The following is an 18,901-nucleotide window of genomic DNA, read 5'->3' on the forward strand; positions in this document are numbered from 1 at the left end:
TCACACTGAGTGAAAGGGAATAACATATGATACCATATGATATCATTTATATGTGGAATCTAAAATATACAAAATGAATTATTTATGAAACTGTTTTCAGACTCACACACATATAAAACAAACTTATAGTTACCAAAGGGAAAAGTGAGAAGGAGAGGGATAAATTAGAAGTTTGAGATTAGCAGATACAAACTACTATATGCAAACACAAGGTCCTAATGTATAGCACAGGAAACTACATTTAATATCCCATAATAAACCACAGTGGGAAAGAATATGAAAAAGAACATGTACATACATGTATAACTGAATCACTTTGGTGTATACTAGAAACTAACACATTGTAAATCAACTGTACCTCAAAAAAATAAGCAAATAAATAAATAAAACTTTGAAAAAATGCATGGGAAAAAGGAAATTCTAGGGCCTTCCCCTGGCAGTCCAGTGGTAAGAATTCGCCTTCCAATGCAGGGGGTGCAGGTTTGATCCCTGGTTGGGGAGCTAAGATCCCACATGCCTTGGGCCAAAAAACTAAAACAAAAGCAATGTTGTAACAAATTCAATAAAGCTTTAAAAAAAAAAAAGGAAATCCTAGCCAAGTTCTGTCAAAAGAGACTATGTGAGGGAAGTTAATAATAGTATCTTTATCTGTGTAGCACTTTTTATTTTACAAAGCATTTTTACAAATGCTATTGAATCATTAGTAAAGCTCATACAGATATTATTTCCACTTTATAAACAAGAAGCTGATGCTCAAAGAGATTAAATGACAAAAATATCAAAATCTGCAAATAACAAACTAAGTCCTGAATTTGGATTTTCTAGGTTAAAAAAAGAAAACAAAAAAAACCTTTCAGTAAGGCTCCATATCACAGTGCATGGAAAAAGTTGATTCACCAAAAGATGTAGCATTCAATTCCTTAAAGGCTAGGAAACATATTTAATTATTAGGAAGGAAGATTTGCAGAAGGTGGCAACAGTAGTGCAATTAAAAAAAAAATCTCAACTCACAGCATAAAAACAGATAAAGCACTATGATGGTAAAAACTAAACCCTACAAACACCAAAAAATGATGACAAGGCATCTTACAAACCCCAATATACGGTTTAAAAGGTCAAACTACCAATAGCTCCAAAATCCAAGTGATATTAGTAACTGTCACAGAGAAAGTAGAGAGAAGTGATGGGACACCTTCTGGACCTGAGACCAGGAAAAACCCAAATATCCAACAGATATTCACTGGAAAGTATAGTTAGCCAATCTGAAAAGAAGTACCTGAAACTGAAGTTTTTGACATCTCAATTTTGGGGAGAATGCAAGGGGCTGATTTTAAGGGGTTAAGGGACCAGAGGAGTCTGGGACCTATGACTTTAAAAAGTAAAGGACAAAACTGCATGCTGGGGAGAATCCACTGAAAGTTGAATTCAAATTGTCCAAGACAAAAAAACAAAGAGATTTTAAGTGGAAATACATTCACTGTTTCACTAATTAATACGCTGCTTGGCATTACATTTTGGTAAATGGTCTTTACCTGGTTATGCATATCTTTCCCTTCATGGATCACAGCCTTGTTGTGGTGGAGGGGTTTGTGTAACTCAACAAAGCTATGAGCCATGCCATGCAGGGCCAACCAAGATGGACTGGTCACAGTGGAGAGTTCTAACAAAACGTGGTCTACTGGAGGAGGGATGGCAAACCACTCCAGAACTCCACGAACAGAATGAAAAGGCAAAAAAACATGACATTGGAAGATGTGCCCCCCAGATTGGAAGGTGTCCAATATGCTATAAGGGAAGGGTGGAGAAATAGCTATAGAAAGAATGAAGAGGTTGGGCCAAAGCAGAAACAACGCTCAGTTATGGATGTCTGCGGGTGAAAGTAAAGTCCAATGCTCTAAAGAACAATATTGCATAGGAAACTGGAATGTTAGATCCATGAGCCAGGGTAAATTGGACATGGTAATGTAGGAGATGATGGCAAGAGTGAATGTCAACATCTTAGGAATCAGTTAACTAAAATGGTTGGGAACAGGCAAATTTAATACAGATGACCATTATACCTACTATGGTGGGCAAGAAGCTCTTAAAAGAAATAGGACTAGCACTCATGGTCAACAGAAGAGTTCGAAATACAGTACTTGGGTGCAATCTCAAAAACAATAGAATGATCTTGGTTTGTTTCCAAGGCAAACCATTCAACATCACAATAATCCCCATCTGTGCCCTACCACTAATGCTGAAGAAGATGAAGTTGAACAGTTCTACAAACATCTATAAGACCTTCTAGAACTAACGCCCAAAAAAGATGTTCTTTTCATCATAGGGGACTGGGATGAAAAGTAGGAAGTAACTTGCCTGAAGTAACAGGCAAGTTTGGCCTTGGAGTACAAAGTGAAGCAGGCAAAGGCTAACAGAGTTTTGTCAAAAGAACATGCTGGTCATAACAAACATCCTCTTCCAACAATACAAGAGACAACTCTACACATGGGCATCACCAGATGGTTAATACTGAAATAAGATTAATTATGTTCTCTGCAGTCAAAGATGGAGAAGCTCTATACATCAGCAAAAACAAGACCTGGAGCTGACCATGGCTCAGATCTTATTGCAAAATTCAGGCTTAAATTGAAGAAAGTAGGGAAAACCATTAGGCCATTCCAGTAAAACCTAAATCAAATTCATTATGATTATACAGTAGAGGTGACAGATTGAAGGGGTCAGATCTGGTAGACAGAGTGCCTAAGGAAGTATGGACAGAGGTTCATAACATTATATAGGAGGCAGTGACCAAAACCATCCCAAAGAAAAAGAAATGCAAGAAGGCAAATTGGTTGTCTGAGGAGATTTTACAAATACCTGAGAAAAGAAGAGAAGCAAAAAACAAAGGAAAAAGGGAAATATAAACCCAACTGAATACACAATTCCAGACAACAGCAAGGAGAGATAAGAAAGCCTTCTTAAGTTAACAATGCAAAGAAACAGAGGAACATAAGAGGATGGGAAAGACTAGAGATCTCTTCAAGAAAACTGGAGAGATCTAGGGAACATTTCATGCAAGGATGAGCACGGTAAAGGGCACAAATGGTAAGGATAATAGAAGCAGAGAGGATTTAGAAGAGGTGGCAAGAATACATAGAACTATATAAAAGGGTCTTAATGACCCAGATAACCACGATGGTGTGGTCACTTACCTGGAACCAGACATCCTGGAGTGTGAAGTCAAGTGGAAGCATTACTACAAACAGGAAGCATTACTACAGACAAAGCTAGAGGAAGTGGTGGAATTCAAGCTGAGCTATGTAAAATCCTGAAAGATGATGCTGTTAAAGTGCTGCACTCAATATGTCATCAAATTTAGAAAACTCATAGGACTGGAAAAGGTCTTTTCATTCCAATTGCAAAGAAGGGCAATGCCAAAAAAATGCTCAAACTACTGTGCAATTGCACTCATTTCACATACTAACAAGGTAATGTTCAAAATCCTTTAAGTTATGTTTCAGCAGTACATGAATAGAGAACTTCCAGATGTACAAGCTGGATTTAGAAAAGGCAGCACAACCAGAGATCAAGTTGCCAACATTTGTTGGATCATAAGGGAATTCCAGAGAAACATATTACTTCAGCTTCGTTGACTGTGTGAATCACAACAAACTGTGGAAAATTCTTAAAAGAGATGGGAATACCAGAACACCTTACCTATCTCATGAAAAACCCGTATGCAGGTCAAGAAACAACAGTTAGAACTGACTGTGGAAAAATGAACCACTTCAAAACTGGGAAAGGAGTAAGACAAGGCTGTATATTGTCATCCTGCTTATTTAATTTATTTGTAGAGTCTATTGTGCAAAATGCCACAATGGATGAATCACAAGATGGAAGCAAGATTGCCAGGAGAAACAACCTCAGATATGCAGATGATACCACTCTAATTGCAGAAAGTGAAGAGGAACTAAAGAGCTTCTTATTGAAGATGAAAGAGGAGAGTGAAAAAGCTGGCTGAAAACCTAACATTCATAAAATGAAGATCATGGCACCAGTCCCATCACTCCATGGCAAACAGAAGGGGAAATGGGGGAAACAGTGACAGATCTTATTTTCTTGGGCTCCAAAATCACTGCAGATGGTGACTGCAGCCATGATATTCAAAGATGCTTGCTCCTTGGAAAGAAAGCTATGACAAACCTAGACAGCGTATTAAAAAGCAGAGACATCACTTTGCTGACAAAGGTCCATATGGTCAAAGCCACGGTTTTTCCAGTAGTCATATGTGGATGTGAGAGTTGGACCATAAAGAAGGCTGAGAGCTGAAGAACTGATGCTTTCGAATTGTGGTGCTAGATAAGAATCTCAAGAGTCCCTTGGATTGCAAGGAGATCAAACCAGTCAATCTTAAAGGAAAACAACCCTGAATATTCTTTGGAAGGATTGATGCTGAAGCTGAAACTCCAATACTTTGGCCACCTGATGTGAAGAGCCAAGTTACTGGAAAAGACCCTAATGCTGGGAAAGACTGATGGCAAGAGAAGAGGGCAACAGAGGATGAAATGGTTAGATAGCATTGCTGACACAATGGACATGAGTTTGGGAAAACTCCGGGAGATAGTGAAGGACAGGGAAGCCCATGGCTGTACTCCATGGGATTGCAAAGAGTCTGACATGACTTAGCAACTGGACAACAATAACAATGTAGTATTTTTGTATTCCCACTAAAGTTTTAAAATATGAATAACTAGTGACTTTTAACAACTTTTGGGCATGTACTCATATGTTCATTTTATTTCTCTTTTAGTTTGTGATGTGATGAATTATAATATATTTCTTAATGCTAAACTCATGCTTATGTTTCTGGCATAAGCTTTTTTTAGCATGGTGTTTGCCTTGAATATTGTACAAGATTTTATTTCTAATATATTTCTTAAAATTGTTTTAATATACATCCAGAAAAAGTGAAATTTATTTCTGACTTTTTAAAAATGCCAGCTCTATCAAGTTAGGGAATTAAGATTATATTACCTCCACAAAGAATTTTTCACATTTTCCTTTAGATTTTAAAATTTAGTAATGAAGGAGTTGCACAAATAGTTTTATATAATTTAAAATCTTCTGCACCCATACTATACATTTCTAACTTACTCATTTCTTATTGTGGCAAGAATACAACAATTCTTAACAAAATTTTAAGTGTGTAATACAGTATTGTTGACTCTAGGTACAATGCTGTACAGCAGATCTGTAGAATTTATTAATCTTGCTGAACTGAAACTTTTTATTATTAGTGGGTAAAGCTCCATTTCCCCATATCCCTACTCTATGGCAATCACCATTCAACTCTCAGATTCTATAAATTTGACTAATTTAGATATCTCATATAAATAGAATGATGAGGTATTTGTATTTCTATGACTGGTCTATTTGACTCAGCATAACATCCTCAAGGTTCATCCATATTGTCACATGTTGCAAGATATCTTTATTTTTTTAAGGCTCAGTAATACGGTATCGGTGAAGGCAATGGCAACCCACTCCAGTACTCTTGGCTGGAGAATCCCATGGACAGAGGAGCCTGGTAGGCTACAGTCCATGGGGTTGCTAAGAGTCGAACACGACTGAGCGACTTCACTTTCACTTTTCACTTTTCACTTTCATGCACTGGAGAAGGAAATGGCAACCCACTCCAGTGTTCTTGCCTGGAGAATCCCAGGGACAGAGGAGCCTGTTGGGCTGCCATCTATGGGGTTGCACAGAGTCGGACACGACTGACGCGACTTAGCAGCAGCAGCAGTATGACATATATCACATTTTCTATATCTGTTGAAAAAACATTATCTTGTTGTGAATCTTAGTCACAGTGAACAAGGGAATGCTAATATCTTTTTAATACCATTCTGGCCTACAAGGTTTTTGCTGGAAAAATTAATGAGAATTTTTGGACATTTCTTTACAAAGAAAAATTGTGAGTAGTCAATTTTCTACAGCCTCTTTCAAAGTCCACTCTTTGACTTTAGACAATTTGTTTATATGCATCTTAGTGTGAATTATCTTCAGATACATCTTGCTTGGTGATCTCTGGGGTTTGTGGATATGTATTGCCATTTGCTTCTCTACATTTGGGAAATTTTCAAATTTTTTAACAAGCTGTTTGGTCTTATTTTCTCTGTTCCAATTAGAACTCCTAAAATGTGTATATTGGTTGGCTTGATGATACTGCATAAAGTCCTTAAGCTTTCTTCACTGCTTTTCATTCTTCCTTTTTCCTTCTCTGCCTGAATTACTTCCAGTGCTGTCTTTGAGTTCACTGATCCTTTCTTCTGCTTGATCTAATATTGAACCCTTCTACTGACTTTTTTTTTCAGTTTAATTATTGTGTCCTTAAGTTTCATGACTTAGTTATGGAGTCCATGGGGTTAGTCAGTTAGTTAGCCCGTGGGGTCACAAAGAGTCAAAATTTAGTGACTGAACAACAATAACCATGTAGTACCTTTGTATTCCCAATACAGTTTTAAAATATGAGTAACTAGTGACTTTTTAGTATCTGATACTTTTTAGTATCTTCCATCTGCCTGTCGAAATTTTCACTTTGTTCATGTGCTGTTCTCTTTGACTTCAGTGAGCATTTTCATAACAGTTATTTTGGATTCTCTATCAGGTAAATAATATACCTCCATCTCATTAGGGTCAGTTTCTGGACATCTATCTCGTTCCTTTATGTGGAACATGTTTGCCTGATTCTTCATTTCTTTAACTTTCTCTGTTGGTGTCTGTGTTTCAGACAAACCAGGTACCTCTCTCAGTCTTCACAGACTGGCCAAATACAGGACAAGACCTCCACCAATAACTCTGGCCAGAGATTCTCAGGGCCTTTCCCAACTTTTTCTCTCCCCAGGAAGCAGCAAGTGAGTCACAGCTACCCCTCAACTCTGTCTCCGCAGAAGATCCTCCTACAGTAGCAGGTAAATCTAGCCCAGTCTTTAATGTTGTTTTTGTTCAGTTGCTAAATCGTGCCGTACTCTTTACAACCCCATGAACTATAGCACACCAGGCTACTCTGTGCTCCACTACCACCTGGAGTTTATTCAAATTCATGTCCATTGAGTCAGTGATGCTAACTAACCATCTCAACCTCTGTCGCCCTCTTCTACTGCCCACAATCTTTCCCAGCAATAGTGGGAAGTTGCTGTGGGAAGTTCCAGTGCATTGGCTCTTCACATCAGGTGGCCAAAGTACTGGAACTTCAGCAACACTTTCTTTTGAGGTCCCTGCTTTATTCCTTGGGTCCTGGTGCACACAAGACCTTGTATGTGCCCTCCAAGAGTAGAGTTTTTGTTTCCCCTAGTCCTCTGAAATTCCTGTAATCAAGCTTCACTGGCTTTCAAAGCCAGATTTTCTGGGGCCTCCTCCTCCTGTTGCCAGACATCCAGGCAGGGGAGCCTTACATGGGGATCAATATTTTCACTCCTGTGGGAGAACTTCTGTGGTATAATTATTTCGAGTTTGTGAACTGCCCACCTGGTGGTATGGGATTTGATTTTATCACAATTGCACCCCTCCTACCATCTCACTGCCTGGAAAATCCCATGGACGGAGGAGCCTGGCAGGCTACAGTCCATGGGGTCGCCAAGAGTTGGACAGACTAAGCGACTTCACTTCACTTCACCTTCACCATCTCATTTGTGGCTTCTTTCTATTTGGATGTAGGGGATCATTTCTGGTAGGTTCCAGCAATTTTTGTTGGTGGTTCTTCAGTAGTTAGTTGTGATTTGGTGTTTTCATAAGAAGTGATGAGCTCACATCCTTCTACTCTGCCATCTTGTCTCTGTCTCAGCTTAAGGTTCTTGACAAAAGCTTTTACTTTGATTAGGTCCAATTTATGGATTTTAAAATTTTATGGATCATGCTTTTGGTGCCACGTTTAAGAATTCTTCAGCAAGTTTTAGATCCAAAATATACGCTGCTGCTGCTGCTGCTAAGTCGCTTCAGTCGTGTCCGACTCTGTGCGACCCCAGAGACAGCAGCCCACCAGGCTCCCCCGTCCCTGGGATTCTCCAGACAAGAACACTGGAATGGGTTGCCATTTCCTTCTCCAATGCATGAAAGTGGAAAGTGAAAGTGTTGTGTCCGACTCCTAGCGACCCCATGGACTGCAGGCCACCAGGCTCTTCCACCCATGGGACCCTCCAGGCAAGAGTACTGGAGTGGGTTGCCATTGCCTTCTCCGAAAATATACGCTATGTTTTCTTCTAAAAAGTTTTATATTTTATATTTATATCTATGATCCATTTGGAGGTAATTTTTGTATGAAGTGTTAGGTTTAGGTTAAAGTTCTTCTCAGCAGCATGTCCAATTTTCCAGCAAGATCTGTTGAAAAGACTATTCTCCTCCCACAGAATTGCTTTTCCCCTTTTGTCAAAAATCAGATGACCATACATGTGGGTTCTCTATTTCTGAATTCTTTATTCTGTTCCAATGATCTATGTGTCTATCCCATCACCAATACCACACAGTCTTGAAACTCAGTAGAGTGGTTCCTCCCACATTATTCATCCCCAAAATTATTTAAACTATTCTATTTATTGTCTTTCATAAAATTTATATTCACAATAAATGTTTCACAATTATACATACATCAAATTATGTTGTACACTTCAAATACATAAAATTTTATTTGTGAATTATATTTCAATAAAGCTACAGGGAGAAAATTGAGGAGAAAAAAATACCAAGAGCTTGATAAGAAAAAAATATTAACAATTATTAAAGGATATAAAAATGGCTTTTAAACATATTAAATATTTAAATTCACTCAAAATTAGAAAAAAATAAAAGTTAAACAATACTGACATGCTACTTATACTCTATCAGTTTGGTGAAATGATATATTATGATATATTCTGTTGCTTAGATTTTGGGGAAACAGGCATTCTAATACATTGCTAGTGGGAATTAAAAGTGGCAAAAAGCTTCTGAAGTTCCCTTCATATATTTGGGAATATCAGACAAGCTATAAATGTCATTAGTATGAACACTATCTTCTCATTTCTAGGAATATTCTTCCACAAAAAAAATATATGTGCAACATTATTTGCTGATGATAGTGTATTAATTTTGAAATAAACAACCTAAAAGCCCACATATAGGAGAGTAACTGAATAAATTATGGTACATCCATAAATCTAAATACTACGCGATTATAAAAAAGAGAATGAGGAAGATTTTTTACAAACTGATATGAAGTGATTTACAAGCTATATCTTTAAGTTTAGAAAGGAAAGTAGATAATGTTATGCTATATTTACATATGAAAAAGGGGAATATAAGGAAATACACATGTATCTGCTTATTTGTACAGAAAGAAATACAGGAGAAATAAACCAAGTACTATTGAGACTGATGACTGAAAACCGAGTGGAAAGAATGAGGACATGGGAACAGATGAGAGGCTCAAGGAGGTGTACTATGAATATACTTCTTTGGTATAGTAGGTGGCACTAGTGGTAAAGAACTCACTTGCCAATGCATGAAATGTAAGGGACGTGGGTTCGATCCCTGGGTTGGCCAGATCCCTTGGAGGAGAGCATTGCAACCCACTCCAGTATTTTTGCCTGAAGAATCTCATGGACAAAGGAGCCTGGCAGGCTACAGTCCATAGTGTCACAAAGAGTCAGACACAACTGAAGCAACTTAGCATGCACTGACTTTCAGAATCATGATAACATTTCACATACTCCCTCAAAATAAGCATCATCCAAAATGTGGGAGCAAATCAGAATGAAATACAAAAAGTAACATATGACCTTAACTATATTAGAAATGAATAACATGACCACACTGAATAGGTCTAGACAAAACAGTACCAATCTAAATAATTCTGGGAAACGTTATTTTGACCTCATATGTAAGGCTAAAAATAAAGGAACTGAACATAAACTCTGTTCTCCAGTTCGTAGACTTCCTTTTCACAGAGGCCTGGGTTAGTTCCTCTAAAAATACTTCACATGTATTCTAGGATTGAGCAAATAAACAAACATTGTAAATAATGTAAAAAAAAAGGAAAAGGACTGGAGGTTTGAAATGGGCTATAAGATATAGAATAGAGAATGGTGTGAATGGCATTCAACAGCAGAGGCCGGTGATTTACTCAAAAATCCACAAACCCCTGCTCTGGAAACTTTATAGTGTCAATAATTCAAAAGCATACTAAACGACAGGAGGAGAAAGCTGTTCCACAGAAACTAGGACTGAGGGAAGAGGTTATATATTTTTCTTTTCTTGGGGCCTGATCTGTTATCACTGTACTGGCTAGACATCTAAAAGTTGCCTCTCCTTGATATACCCTTCTATGAAGACAGCAGGAACTCGGCTAAAGATTACTGCTGCTGCTAAGTCGCTTCAGTTGTGTCTGACTCTGTGCAACCCCATAGACTGCAGCCCACCAGGCTCCCCCCGTCCCTGGGATTCTCCAGGCAAGAACACTGGAGTGGGGTGCCATTGCCTTCTCCAAAGAGTACTACAACTGCTGTTTTTTGAGGGTGGTTACAAAGTGAGGACACCCCTAAAGAGCTCGAGCTTGAGAGAAACAGGAAGTGACATAGACAAAAGGTAGTGTCATCATGTAGTACTCTGAGGGTGGGAGCGGCTATTCTTCTTGCAGGCAGCATAGTTTTGATCTTTGTCCAAACAACTGTGTCACTGACAAATAATTGTGTCCCAGGGAAATCAACTCACAATCAATTTGCTGTTTCACTTGGGCCATGATAATGACGACCCCAGTTTGTTACTCTGCCTGCCTCCTATCCTTTCTTCTACAAAATCAAGTGATAATGGGTTAAGTTTTAGAGTGATTTCTCTTTTAGGAATCCCACTTAGGGCATTTGAAAATGGCCCCTTCCCATATAAAGCCTAGTGTCACTTGATTGGTAATTCTGACTGTTCTTCCAGGGATACATTGTAGCGGGAATCTCTTTATTATAAAAGTCTTTCCTAGGAACCTGATGATATTCAGAGGACAAGAAGAAAAAGCAGAAAAAGTGTACAAAGTCCTGCCCAAACAAGGGAAATGATATATTATTATTAATTTGAAGCAAAAGAAAAGATTATTTATTTCTTTTTTACACAAGTTCCCTCTTCATACATGTCAAAATGGGAAACTAGTCTTGCTTTTATTCAGGATGACTGAGTATTCAGAGGATGACCCGGATTCTTTTGTGATAATGAGCCCTTGCTCAGGTCAGAAGGGAATCCTGACCTTATATGGCACTGTCTTTGGCATCAAGTCTATACATCCTCAGCATATGGTTTATGCACATCTTCAAAATCAGGTTACTCTTGTGTAATCCGTGAAGATAAACAAGAGGAACTCTTAAGCATTTCACAATTTCAGAGCAGAACAGGATTTCCTCAGTTCCTATGCCTTATATATGGCCATTTCCCAAGTATGTTCAAGTTGACTGTGGTTGACAGTGATTCCAAATGCGGGAATAATAAGTTACCAAGATCCCAAAGATGTTAACAGATTCCATGCTCTGGTTAATAGGTGGTGGTGGTGGTTTAGTCACTAAGTCATGTCCGACTCTTGAGACTCCATGGACTAAAAGCCTGCCAGGCTCCTCTGTCCATGGGATTCTCGAGGGAAGAATATTGGATTGGGTTGCCATTTCCTTCTCCACTGGTCAACAGGTACACCAAGGATATAACATGAAAGTGGTACTTAAGAAGTTAGAGATATGGACAGAAAAAAACCATTGTGCAAATCTTCCTGAATTTGTAAGAAACACTTAAAAATTTTAACCACTAGAGAGACTGGCATCTCTTGGGAGAGGTGAACATGATGCTGCTCATATGACTGCTGGCCAAAGTTTTGGGAATTACCAGGGCCATGCATTTATTTCTGTGGTATCTGCACTGCCAAGAATGCAACCTTGATGACTCTTTCTTTCAAAAAGATACACCAAAATTCACAGCTTTCACAGCTCATGAGGTTGGCCATCATTTGGGAATGAAGCATGACCATGCGGTCTGTAAATTCCATGGCCAGAATCTCTATACGGCCCATGAATTTATTATTATAGATATGAGCTTCAGCAATTGCAGCTTCCCTATTTCCACACATTGTTGCACAGAAAGGGCTGCCTATTTAATAAATCTGAGGTCCAAAGCTCCTTTTGAAAGCTGTACTGTGGGAAAAAGACAGTAGATAAGGGTGAAGAATGTGACTATGGCAGTGGTCTTCAAAAGAATCACTGTTGTCTGCCCTCATGCCGGCTGAAGAAGGGTTCAGATTTTGCATTTGGATCTTGCTGCAAAAACCACAAATCTCTAAAGACAACCACACCCTGCCACATCAGTGCAGATGAGCGTGACCTCCCAGAATACTGTGATGGCACCCCAAGTAGTGCCACACAGACACCTACAAGCAAAATGCACCCCTTGGAAGGAACAAGGTTATTGTTGCCAAGGCCAGGGTTGAAGCCTAGAGAATCTCTTTGTTAAAATCTTTGAAAGGAGTACAAAGGTTGCCCAGAAAAGTTGCTAATGTGAATGAATACCAAGGGAGACAGGTTTTGGAACTGTGGCAGTGAAGTCTTCAGCCAGAGCAACGCCAAAGATGTAAAATGTGGAAGGTGCCTATGTGAAAATATCCAAAGACTCTCATGCATTGAAAAAACCTCAAACACTTACCCATTTCCCCATGAAGAACACGTGGTGGTGCAGTACAGAGATTTTTGAAGCCACAGACAGGGCTAATGAGGGGAAGGTGAAGGATGATACAACATGTGGTCCAAGAAAGATCTGTATCAATCAAAGCTGCATAGATATCACTGTATGCCACTAGGACTGCAACCTAGAGAAGTATCAGAGTCACGGGAGGGGTGTTCACAGAAATTTTAAGAACTGCCACTGTATCTATGTCTATGCTCCTCCTACATGTGAATTCAAGGGCGAGAGAAGCAGTCTGAATAGTGGCCCTCCTACTCTTAGTATAATGAAGAGCTGATAATCCTAATCTTGCCTAATCTTTTATTATTTTTCATTCCCACTATCTTTTTGCTTGCCTACATCTATAAACTATCCAAGACCAGTGTCAATGCAAAAAATTCATCAGAGAAGATAAACAAATCTGACAGACATTTGATAATTATCTTCTTTTTGGAAATAAAGTCAAATATGAAGTGATACTGATAGGACTTTTTAAGAAATGGGCTCCTTACCTCACGTATCCCTCAAGGCCTATGGAAAGAATTCTTGTTTCCATCTGTCTTTCTATATGCTGAATTCTTACTAGTTTTTAAATTAAAATAAGTGAAGGCAGCTCTCTAGGTGAGGTATCTTTCTCATTCTGTGCCACCCAAAAATCTGTGCTACACACCTTGAGAGGTCTCAAGATATCTTGATAGAATGAGGTCAGGTTACCATCCTTAGAAAGGCTGAAGCTCATGGCCTAAAACCTAAAGAGCTATTATTGAGTTCCCTAACATTTCTATTGGTTGGATGGCATCACCAACTCAATGGACATGAGTTTGACCAAACTCCTGAAGACAGTAAAGGACAGGGAAGCCTGGCGTGCTGCAGTTCATGGGATCGCAAAAAGTCAGATATGACTTAGCAACTGAACAGCATTTCTATTGAAAATTCCTTTGGGAAGATCTCTGGTCTTACTTTTCAGAGTATATTGTCTTCAGCTCAGTTGAGTCACTTAGTCGTGTCTGACTCTTTGTGACCCCATGGGTTGCAGCACACCAGGCTTCCCTGTCCATCACCAACTCCCGGAGCTTACTCAAACTCATGTCCATAGAGTCGGTGATGCCATCCAACCATCTCATCCTCTGTCGTCCCCTTCTCCTCCTGCCTTCAATCTTTCCCAGCATCAGGGTCTTTTCTAATGAGTCAGTTCTTCGCATCAAGTGGCCGAAGTATTGGAGTTTCAGCTTCAACATCAGTCCTTCCAATGAATATTCAGGATTGATTTCTAATATATTATCTAATATATTTCTAATATATTGTATACTATTTTATCTCCCATTATAATCTACTCTGTCAATTTTCTCTAATCTTAACGATTTTACCTTGTATAGGCCAAGGAAATATATTAGGTGAAAAGTATCTGATTTAATAAACACTCCAGATGTTTTAGTTGATTATCATTCTAGTTTTTGTCCATTTGACTTTCCCCTTTGTTTAGGCATCACAGCATCTGATGCCCTGGCCCTGGTTTGGCTTTGCTCATGACTTAACTAGAGAGACCAAACATCATTTGTTACATGACTCAAGAGGAAGAAACATTAAACATCCCTACCCATGAATAAGCCTCTTCAGTGTGGGAGTCTTTTCTTTCCCAAAGGTTCAATTCTACTTGTTAGTCATTCATTCACCTGTTTATTCATTTATTCAATAAACATATATTTAGCACTTCCAGTCAGATTGAACCATGTAAAATAGATGACATTAGACCATTTTAACCTACAAAAATGGCAAGTTCATAATGTTCAATCTAATTCTACATCTAAGCACTATGAAACCTACAACCTAGGATTTCTGCTTATAAATGAGAGTTGAGAAGTTTTTGATTCAGCTTTAGTCCTGATTTCTCTTAAATCTTATTATCCACTGTAACTTCAAAAGACTGGCCTTAACTTTCTAGAAGGGAATGGTTTCTATTGTTAAGACCTAGAACAGCATGGAATATATACGAGACTAGGATGTTGAGTGTCTGAGGATCTCCCTATCACTTTTTTGACACCTTCTGTCCTTTCTTCTTCTGAATTTCCAAAACTCTGTTCAAAGGAGGTAAAACCAGGACTTTCTCTGTTCAACAGAAGGAAGAGCAATGTAAATATCTGAGAAAGTTGTTACATGCCACACTGCTTCCCCTACAACCACACAGTAGAGGGCCTGGAAATACTTTGTATAAATAATAACTAATAATAACTTGAAATTTATTTTTTTCCAGAAGAGACTCCACAAATCTAGTATCTATTGAAGTAATATGAGTGTATCTCTTAGGTGGAAAGTAGCTTCATCTCCCTGAACAGTGACTTAATCTGTGAATCTAAGAATAATGGATAGATTCCACCCACTTCAACTAGAGTAGCTACCAATCATGGTACTATATTCTCTTTCACTTCTATAGCTTAAGGTATGGTTAGAAAAGACTTAAGATGTTGACTGCAAACACTCTGCCCAAACCATTAGTGCAGAATAATTCCAGTTCTGGATGTTCTAGTTTTATAGTTTCAAAGAATGGTAGAGGTGCTAGTAGCAAAAGCAAGAGTTGACTCCAACGGATCTAGGCCCCTGCAATAGAATCTTTTCTGTGAGCATAATAATGGTGTCTGGGTGTCTGCATCACGCCGAGCCTCTTGCTTTAGTTGGTAGAACTTGTACTGTGTCCAGCCATATACTCCACAGTTGAGCAGACCCTGAGATGATGTTGTTAGAGCCTGGAGGAGATGAAGGGGTGATGGAGCCCATCCTTCAGGTTTTCAGAGATTTGGGGAGGAGTTCCATTCCTCTTATTTATAAATCATTGTTATATTCACTTCAAAAATCAAGATTTGGTGTTGTTTTTAAAAACCATTTTTCATCTCTTCCTGAACTCACTTTTCACTGTTCTTTCACTGTTCACTTTTCTTTCACTGAACTCACTGTTCTTTGTCATGAGAGTTAGTCATATTTCTTACCTTATACATACAGACAATGAAGTGGTTTCAATATCCCACCTTATTGCCCCATTTCCTGGGTTAGGCTTGAGGAAACTGCCAAGCAGCATAGTCTGAGAGCCCCCAAAAACCTACTTAAATCTGACAAGGAGGGAAAGAATCATTCTTTTCTTTGTTTCTTTCTCTCTGTTCACCTAGAATAGCTAATTTATCTATTCATTTCACTCTGGATGGGAGACAATCATGTCACTATCAGTGTTTCATAAGAACATTACCTGGAAGAGCTTGTCTTTTGTTACCCATCCCTTAAAAAAACATATCAATAAAATGAAATTGGTTAGAGACACACAAGCTCTGAAATGCATGGCAGCACTTTCATAAAGATATCCACCTCATCAATGAGGAAATTTTCAAATTTTTTAGAACTGAATGCAAATAATATATTTTTCTCTTGCAATGTAGAAAGAAATACCCTAAGCAGGGGGCGGGGAATGTGCTTACTGAATTTTGGCAGTGTAAGAGAACAGGATAAGAAAGTGTAAAAACAGACATGCTGGATGTTTTTTTTGAAGATGTTACCTGGAGAACATAGAGGGCCATATGAAGTCTGGTGTCCTGTAGTTTTGTCAGCTTTATGATCATCAGAATGACCACTGTGAAAACACGAAGCACAGATCTTGTTGCCAATTCTGGGTATCTGAGCATACATTTTTTCGGTATAAACACTTAAGCACTGTGAGAATTACAGGCATAATGAAGACTAGCAGTGAGATAAACCAGTTATATAAACCACTGGCTTCAGGTCTCCTCTAACAGCAGGTCTCCACTGCTATCCCTCAGCAATTAAACTTTGCAGATTATTAAGAATAGTAATGGAAGCAAGACATACTATAGGAAGGACATAAGTTACAATTTTTAACTTATGTTTATCAAGCCTTTTCATAAACTTTATCCAATCTGATCCTCACATTATAACTCTGTGTAGTAGAAATGGCAGGTCTTAATATCTCTGAGTTCTGTCATGACATTTCCTCTCATATTATTTCATGTCTGCTGCTGCTGCTGCTAAGTCGCTTCAGTCGTGTCCGACTCTGCACGACCCCATAGACGGCAGCCCACCAGGCTCCGCCGTCCCTGAGATTTTTCAGGCAAGAACACTGGAGTGGGTTGCCATTTCCTTCTCCTATTTCATGTCTAATTATCTCAATTTCTAAAAACATAAGAAGGAAAAGAAGTTAAGGAGGTTGAGAAAAACTGGAAATATGGGTGGGACCAAAGTAAATTTTATATGCTGGATAGCACATACTTCTTGGTGAAACTACTTTGCTTGATTACAGTCTAACAATTACCCTTTTCACTGCCCAGATCTTTCAGTTAAGATACCCACCTGGGCTCCAGCAGCAAAAGAAGGCCACTGGGTAGAAACGTACTCGCTGCTCCATGATATGAATCACTGCCCACTGTTCACTCCCCAGAAAGCCAGTCGATTTCAGAAACTTCTTGTAAAGTATCTGGGCTTGAATGAGTAAGACCTAAACATGGGTTAGAGCAGTGAGTAGTCTGCCTAATGCTTACTAAAATTTCCCTGTCTAGCCTGTCATTTTGGAGAGAGCCTTCTCTTAGGATGTGACAGCAGGAAAGACCATCCTCTTTATTGTCTTTACTATCTGAGATCAGGTTTTTCTTTTTCTTTTTTTTTTTTTTTTTGAGAGAAAATTCTCCAGAGTGATCTTTTGCTTGGCCAGGGAAATGGACAAATATTAGTCAAACCTGTGGTTATCATGTTCAATATGTAAAATTTACATCAACCCTAAAGCTTTTATTTTTCTCAATGAGGTTACTTGCAATATGCATGGGAAATTAAAACTAAGATATAACCAGATTCTCTTATAAAACACTTTCTTAGAGGTTGTGTTAGTGTTCTAGCTTAATACCTTTTAAATAAATACTTTAGCACTTGCCAGAGCTTAATATTCTCAGCTCCCCAAAAAAAAAGTTTTAGGAAGTTTCTTACTATCTTTAGATGGAAAACAGATTGTTTTTCCCTTCCAACTGGGAACAATTTGAATACGCTTTAGTTAAGGAAATAAATATAAATCAGTTAAATATCTTTTCTGTGGGGGAGTAAGTTAGGTAATAAACCTGAGCTTCCCAGGTGGCTCTGTGGTAAAGAATCTGCCCGCCAATGCAGGAGACGTGGGTTCTATCCCTGGGTTGGGAAGATCTCCCTGGAGAAGGAAATGGCAACCCACTCCAGTATTCTTGCCTGGGAAATCCCATGGACAAAGGAGCCTGGGTGGGGCTACAGTCCATAGAATTGCAAAAGAGTTGGACACAACTTCAGTGACTAAAACAAGTAAAACAATAACAACAAAAAAATGTGACCAAATCTGAAACTTTTTTCAAATAATCCAGATCTTCCTGGTGGCTCAGACGGTAAAGTATCTGCCTTCAATGTGGGAGACCCGGATTCGATTCCTGGGTCAGGAAGATCCCCTGGAGAAAGAAATGGCAATCCACTCCAGCACTCTTGCCTGGAAAATCCCATGACGGAGAAGCCTGATAGGCTACAGTCCATGGGGTTGCAAAGAAGTCGGACATGATTGAGCGACTTTACTTTCACTTTTCACTAAGTTAATAACCCAATTCCTTAAGTTTAGTCATGCATTTTCCTTTACCCACAGACACAGGAATCAAAAGGAGGCCGAAACTTGACTTGAGATTATTTATGTCTAGTAGAAATCAGTTCACTATCTGCTGACTAAAAAAGAATCAGAATGCCAGTTCTGAATGCCCACTGAAGTCTGGGTTATTCTGAAGGAGCAAACAGGAATCCCCAGGGTCTCATGTTTTGGGAGACCTGTCTCTCTTGTCAATCAGTTCTAAGTGAAAACCATCAAGGCCATTTTAACATAAAGTAGTCACTGTGCTTTCTTTACCAAGTCACTGATCTGATCAAAGCTACCTCCATAACTTACTTTTGAATTATCAAAGAAAATACTCCACAATTGCATTTCATTCACACATGCTAGGTATGCTAGCAAAATGAAAAAATTTGTGGGATAAAGTTGGTCTACAAACATAATTTATAATCCCTGAACTAGCATGTAAAGAGGAGAAAACGATACTGAAAAGTAGATTTGGCAAATAAAAAGTCATATTTCCTTGCTTACTGATTTTGTCCTAGGCAGTTATATATAAATAACATATTGTCCCACAGATGATTATTTGTCCATCATTCTGATGAT

The 18,901-nt window shown here is 38.7% G+C and overlaps 1 protein-coding gene across 5 annotated transcripts in view; it reads right to left on the reverse strand.

The window, feature by feature from the left end:
- Window positions 1–14,361: 14,361 nt before the first annotated feature.
- Window positions 14,362–18,901, reverse strand: part of TMEM116 (transmembrane protein 116) — a 37,625-nt gene continuing 33,085 nt past the window's right edge. For 4 of the 5 annotated variants that reach the window (XM_027566610.1, XM_027566612.1, XM_027566611.1 and 1 more), the window contains 3 exons: window positions 17,041–17,185; window positions 16,233–16,306; window positions 14,362–15,434 (listed from right to left, as the gene is read on the reverse strand). In XM_027566610.1, the coding sequence (XP_027422411.1) occupies window positions 15,228–15,434; window positions 16,233–16,306; window positions 17,041–17,185 (426 nt within the window). In that variant the 3' untranslated portion in view covers window positions 14,362–15,227. Of the gene's footprint in view, window positions 15,435–16,068; window positions 16,307–17,040; window positions 17,186–18,901 lie in introns of those variants that run through there. The other variant, XM_027566613.1, reaches the window with a different exon arrangement.

This window comes from Bos indicus x Bos taurus, chromosome 17 (genome assembly GCF_003369695.1).
Source record: "Bos indicus x Bos taurus breed Angus x Brahman F1 hybrid chromosome 17, Bos_hybrid_MaternalHap_v2.0, whole genome shotgun sequence".
Taxonomy (NCBI): Eukaryota; Metazoa; Chordata; class Mammalia; order Artiodactyla; family Bovidae; genus Bos; species Bos indicus x Bos taurus.